Source organism: Coffea arabica, unplaced genomic scaffold, assembly GCF_036785885.1.
Source record: "Coffea arabica cultivar ET-39 unplaced genomic scaffold, Coffea Arabica ET-39 HiFi ptg000081l, whole genome shotgun sequence".
Taxonomy (NCBI): Eukaryota; Viridiplantae; Streptophyta; class Magnoliopsida; order Gentianales; family Rubiaceae; genus Coffea; species Coffea arabica.
This window is the reverse complement of record NW_027266224.1, coordinates 37,991-44,271: the sequence shown is the minus strand read 5'-3', so window position 1 is coordinate 44,271 and position 6,281 is coordinate 37,991. Positions and strand designations below refer to the sequence as shown.

Genomic DNA, 6,281 nt, shown 5'->3' with positions numbered 1-6,281 from the left:
TTTAAGCTTTCCCAAAACCGTCCTTCCCTTCACCAACAACAAAGAATTCTTGTGTACTCTTGTGGGGGGATAAGTTGGTGACAATTATTGGACTCGAGCAACATTACTCAACTACCTAAACCAACAGGTAAGGTACTTGGTAAGCTTTATAGAGTGACTTGCACACTACACACGAGCGTGAGGGATACACTAAGGGAGTGAAGTGAGGACTATATTTGCATTTTCTTTGTTTCTTCTAACCTTTGCAGGGGCAACAAGGGAAGCATGGAGCAACAACACCACCATCAACAACAAGCAACCACTGATCCTTCCTTATTATTCGCCGCCATGAAGAATGAGCTCAGGCGAATCAGTGAGCAACAAATGGAGACACTACACACTCGTTTTGATGAATTGTCTAGGAGCCTTACGCGAGGCTCTCGTTCTCGGTCCCATAACCGGAGTAACCATGGCACCAAAGACACAAATGGCGAAGACTACTCCGCTAGTGAGGATGAGGAACGACCTGAGAGGCCTACAAGGGACATGCCCAAAAACGAAATCAAGGGGCTTAAAATACAAGTTCCCGCATTCAAAGGCAAAAGTGACCCTGAGGCTTACTTGGAGTGGGAAGGCCGCATCGAGATGGTCTTCGACTGCTACGACTATAGCGAGGAACAAAAAGTGAAGGTTGCCACCGTGGAGTTCACCGACTACGCACTCGTCTGGTGGGACCAAGTGAGGACCACGAGGAGGAGGATGGGAGAACCACGTGTCCGGACTTGGCGAGAACTCAAGGCACTAATGCGCAAGCGGTTTGTTCCTAGCTACTACAATCGTGATCTCCACTCTAAGCTGCAAACACTCACGCAAGGCAACATGAGTGTGGAGGATTACCACAAAGAAATCGAGATGGCCATGATGAGGGCCAACATTCAAGAAGACAATGAAGCCACAATGGCTAGGTTTCTTAGGGGTCTCAACCCTGACCTTCAGGATGCCTTGGAGCTTCAACATTACTTGGACATGCACGACCTTCTAGAACTCGCCATTAAGGCCGAACGGGGGAAGAAATTAAGACGGGGAGGCCGTACTTTCCAACCTTCCACCACCACCTCGTGGAAAGGCAACCAACCACGAAGAGTGACCCACGAAGCTGGAAATGCAACAACATCAAACTATTCTAACCGTTTCCAAGGTAATGCTTCTACCCGGAATGCCTATTCTACACCTAACAAGGTTTCTGATGTGTCCAGGTCTACTTCTAAGGCACCGCAAGAAACTCCTAAAGCTAGGAGTAGGGACATCAAATGCTTTAAGTGCCAAGGGTTTGGGCATATTCAATCTCAATGTCCAAACCAACGGGTAATGCTGATAACTCACAATGGCGAAATCGTGTCGGATGATGACGAATGTGATGACGTGCCCGAACTAGTAGAAGATGACTGCCTGGAAGAAGAGCCAGCTGGGGAGGCTTGCTCGCCTACACGAGGAGAAGTAGGTTGCCTAGTAGCACGACGAGTGCTAACCGCCCGCGTCAAGGAGGATGAGCAGCTACAACGCGAAAACCTATTCTACACCCGCTGTAAGGTAGGAGACAAAGTCTGTAGTCTCATCATCGACGGTGGAAGTTGCACGAACGTGGCCAGTTTGCTCATGGTTGAAAGTCTAGGACTCCCCACTACCAGGCATCCACATCCTTACCGCCTCCAATGGCTAAGTGAGGATGGTGAAGTACGAGTCTTCAAACAAGTACGCATTCCCTTCTCCATTGGTACCTACATTGATGAAATCGTGTGCGACGTAGTGCCAATGCATGCTACACATATCATCTTGGGAAGGCCCTGGCAATTTGACAAACATGTCACATTCGATGGAAGAGCGAATAAGTACACACTTTTGCACGATGGCAAACGTAAGGTCCTTACACCTCTCACGCCTGCACAAGTTTATGAGGACCAACTACTTTTGCAAAGAGAGTGTGAACAAGACCGTCAAAGGAGGAAACTCAAGGCGGTCGAACCTGGTCAAGGCTCCACATCTACGACTGAGCCATCAACCAAGGATCAAGGGAGCACACCTAGGGGTCTACGCGACAAACCACCTGCCGCACCTCCCACTAGGAAGCATAACATGATTATTAAGGCTAAAGATGTTAGAAAAGTGGTAAACTCTAATCAGCCTATACTTCTCATGATTTGCAAGCATGTGCTCTTAGATGTTGCTGAGCTCGACAAGGCGCTGCCTGCAAGCATAGTGGCTCTCTTACAGGAATTTGAGGATGTTTTCCCTGACGAGGTCCCTGATGGCTTACCACCCATTCGGGGAATTGAACACCAAATCGACCTCGTTCCTGGAGCACCATTACCCAACAAACCTGCCTACCGCATGGGTCCCGAGGAGACCAAGGAGCTTCAAAGGCAAGTAGATGGCCTGTTAGGTAAGGGATGGGTGAAGGAGAGTCTAAGTCCCTGCGCTGTGCCTGTGGTCCTTGTCCCCAAAAAGGATGGCACTTGGCGCATGTGCACTGACTGCCGGGCTGTAAACGCTATCACTGTCAAATATCGGCATCCCATTCCTAGACTTGATGATATGTTGGATAAACTCGATGGTGCTATTATTTTCACCAAGATTGACTTGAGGAGTGGCTATCATCAAATTAGGATGAAGGAAGGAGATGAATGGAAGACAGCCTTCAAAACCAAACATGGTCTCTATGAGTGGTTAGTTATGCCTTTTGGCTTGACTAACGCCCCTAGCACCTTCATGCGTCTCATGAACCATGTTTTGAGACATTTTATTGATAAATTTGTCATTGTTTACTTTGATGACATTCTGATCTATAGTCGTAGTGAGCATGAGCACCTGGAGCATGTAAGATTAGTCCTCGAGGCACTTCGACAGGCGCGTCTATACGCTAACCTCAAAAAGTACACCTTTTGTACTAACGAGCTTGTGTTTCTAGGCTATGTTGTGAGTTCGCAGGGCATCAAGGTGGACAAATCCAAGATTGAGGCCATCGAGCAATGGCCAACCCCTACATCCGTTCCTGACGTGCGCAGCTTTCTTGGATTGGCGGGTTTTTATCGGCGATTTGTCAAAAACTTTAGCACCATTGCTGCCCCATTGACCGCCGTGACAAAGAAGGATGACAAGTTCCACTGGGGGGAATCCCAAGAACAAGCGTTCCTCGCCCTTAAGGACACACTCACCCATGCACCTGTGTTAGCATTACCAAACTTTAACAAGACCTTTGAAATTGACTGTGATGCTTCTGGTGTAGGTATTGGAGCAGTCCTCATGCAAGACAAGAGGCCGTGTGCCTTCTTCAGCGAGAAACTGGGAGGGGCTGCGTTAAACTACCCCACGTACGACAAGGAGTTGTACGCACTAGTGAGGGCCTTGGAGACTTGGCAACACTATCTTCGCCCTCGGGAGTTCGTGATACACACTGATCACGAGTCATTGAAGTACCTCAAGGGACAGCCCAAGCTAAGCAAGCGACATGCCAAATGGGTAAGCTTCATTGACACCTTTTCGTATGTCATTAAATATAAGACTGGCAAAACGAATGTAGTGGCTGATGCATTATTACGTAGACATTCATTGCTGGCACTTCTGGATGCCAAGTTACTAGGGTTCGAAATGCTTAAGGAACTCTATACACATGATCATGACTTTGGTGATATCTATGCTGCTTGTGTTAAGAACCCGCATGGAAAGTACTTTTTGCATGATGGATTTCTATTCCATGTAGATAAATTGTGTGTGCCTAATTCTTCCATTCGTGACCTTTTGATCCGAGAGGCACATAGTGGTGGTCTCATGGGCCACTTTGGCATCGCCAAGACTCTGGCCATGTTGCAAGAGCACTTTTACTGGCCCCATATGCGTAGAGATGTTGAACGCATGGTTGGTAGGTGTGCTACTTGCCACAAGGCAAAGTCTAAGACAAATCCATATGGCTTGTATACCCCATTACCTATTCCACACCATCCCTGGATTGACTTGTCTATGGACTTTGTATTAGGATTGCCTAGATCACCAAGGGGTAATGACTCCATCTATGTTGTGGTTGATAGATTTTCTAAGATGGCACATTTCATTCCTTGTCACAAAACTGATGATGCATCTCATGTTGCTACTTTATTTTTCAAAGAGATTGTCCGCCTGCATGGCATGCCTAGGACTATTGTTAGTGACAGGGATGTGAAATTCCTGAGTTACTTTTGGAAGACCTTGTGGTCCAAACTTGGCACTAGGTTATTATTTTCCACCACTAGTCATCCTCAAAGTGATGGACAAACTGAAGTTGTCAATCGCACACTTGGCACTTTACTTCGGGCCTTGATTAAAAAGAATCTTAAGTCTTGGGAAGAGTGCTTACCTCATGTTGAATTTGCCTACAATCACACTGTGCATAGTGCAACTCAATATTCTCCCTTTGAGATTGTTTATGGCTTCAACCCCCTCACCCCCCTTGATCTGGTGCCCTTACCTTCCTCTGAGCAAACAAGCTTAGATGGGGAAAAGAAAGCTGGGTTTGTACGCAGGTTACATGAAGCTGTGCGAGCAAACATCGAGAAGTGCACGCAGCAATACATCCAACAAGCCAACAAGCACCGCCGCAAGATGATTTTTGAGCCTGGAGATTGGGTGTGGCTACACTTAAGAAAAGAGCGTTTCCCCAAGCAACGTCAAAGCAAATTATCCCCAAGAGGGGATGGACCATTTCGGGTACTCCAACGGGTCAATGACAATGCATACACATTGGAGCTGCCTGGGGACTACAACGTTAGTGCAACCTTCAACGTTGGGGACCTCAGCCCATTCCTTGACGAGCAGGATCCAGATTTGAGGGCAAATCCTTCTCAAGAGGAGGGGACTGATGTGTGCACGGGCCTCGGCCCACGCGATGACCCAGTCCGAGTCCCACTGGGCCCAGTCACACGTTCACGGGCCAAGCTGTTCAAAGAATCACTCCAAGCCCTGGTGAGAGTCGTCCAAGACCAACATGGAGTTCACAAAGATATTGAGGGCTTAGAGAAAGACCACTGGGCCAATTACACCTTGATCCAAGCCCATGACGACTCAAGTGGGTCTCCAAGGGATTCGGCCGAGTAGGGCCTTAGCCTTTGACACTTATTGGAATAGCTTACTTAGTAGAATGGGCCGGCCCACCTTACACTAAGATGGCCGACCACCCCTTTTAGGATTACTTAGGGTTTCTTTATTGTTTTCCTTAGCCTATAAATAGGCTAGCTTTGTAAGGTTAAGGACTAGCTTTTGATTAATAAAATTCTTAGTGCATTCGTTTTCTTTCATAAAGAATTCGTGCCTTTAACTTGCTTGGCAAAGGTTATTGAGCAATCTCGCGTCCTGTCCTTGATTGTTCATCCGACCTATTCCCCTGGAGTATTCACCTTCATCGGAGTGTCGTCTACCACCTCCAATCAAATCGAGTTGTCCGTTTGAGTAAAGGTTCCGCAAACCAAGCGTAGGACATCCCCGCTAGATCCTTGGGCAAACGTGCTACGTGTCTCGACCGTGGATCGAGGAACGTATCACTATTAATAGCCGTGACTAAGACCTAATAAACTGGAAAAATAACAAGAAAAGTTCGGCCAGGCCCTTGGAGCTTGAACACTTACTGCGGCTCAGCCCGCCGTTTGGAGCTTGAACACTTGCATCTTCAATTGTAAGCAGCATTTTAGTAGTCGTGCAAGGATGTTCCAACTCAATTCCTTCAATGCCCGGTTTCTCTTGGGTTTGGATGGCACGTACCAAGGCTTGGAGGGACTCCTTGAATCTCTTAGCTCGTCCTCGTGTCACTGGGCCTTGGGGCACCTTCACAGGGTCTACTTGTACACTTTGGGCCTCGTGCTCAACCGCATCAGCTGACCAGATTGCTCGGATTTTACTACTTCAGCCGAGTTTCTTGTTGTTCTTGAGTTAAAAAAAAAACAGAAGCGAAAAAGAAAAAAGGAGAGACATTCGGGTGGCAAGAAAATAAAGGCATAAGATAGAGGGAAGTGAATCTTTATTGTCAAATCAGATTTGTTACATCTTGTTTCTACCCAAAACAGAAATTTAAAACCCAAGAAAGGTACTCAAAAATTTTGACCAACCTCTTCTTGCAATTCTTGGTCACCTTGTGCTTTGATAACTTGAACCACCCTTCGAGGTTCTTGGATTTCTTGACCTTGTTTCTTGAAAACTTGAACCTCCCTTTGAATAAACAACTTCCTATACTCTCTTTGTGGTGGTGAAGGGCTTCCTTGGCCTAGGAGTAAACTTCTTGA

The 6,281-nt window shown here is 47.0% G+C and overlaps 1 protein-coding gene across 1 annotated transcript; it reads left to right on the top strand.

Annotated features, from left to right (window-relative positions):
* The first annotated feature begins 525 nt into the window (after positions 1 to 525).
* On the top strand, positions 526 to 5,103 carry LOC140032795 (uncharacterized). The gene is made up of 6 exons (XM_072073564.1): positions 526 to 1,069; positions 1,136 to 1,842; positions 2,251 to 2,497; positions 2,945 to 3,578; positions 3,711 to 4,478; positions 4,632 to 5,103. The coding sequence occupies exons 1-6, from the start codon at positions 526 to 528 to the stop codon at positions 5,101 to 5,103; spliced, it is 3,372 nt and encodes a 1,123-aa protein (XP_071929665.1).
* The last annotated feature ends 1,178 nt before the right edge of the window (positions 5,104 to 6,281 follow it).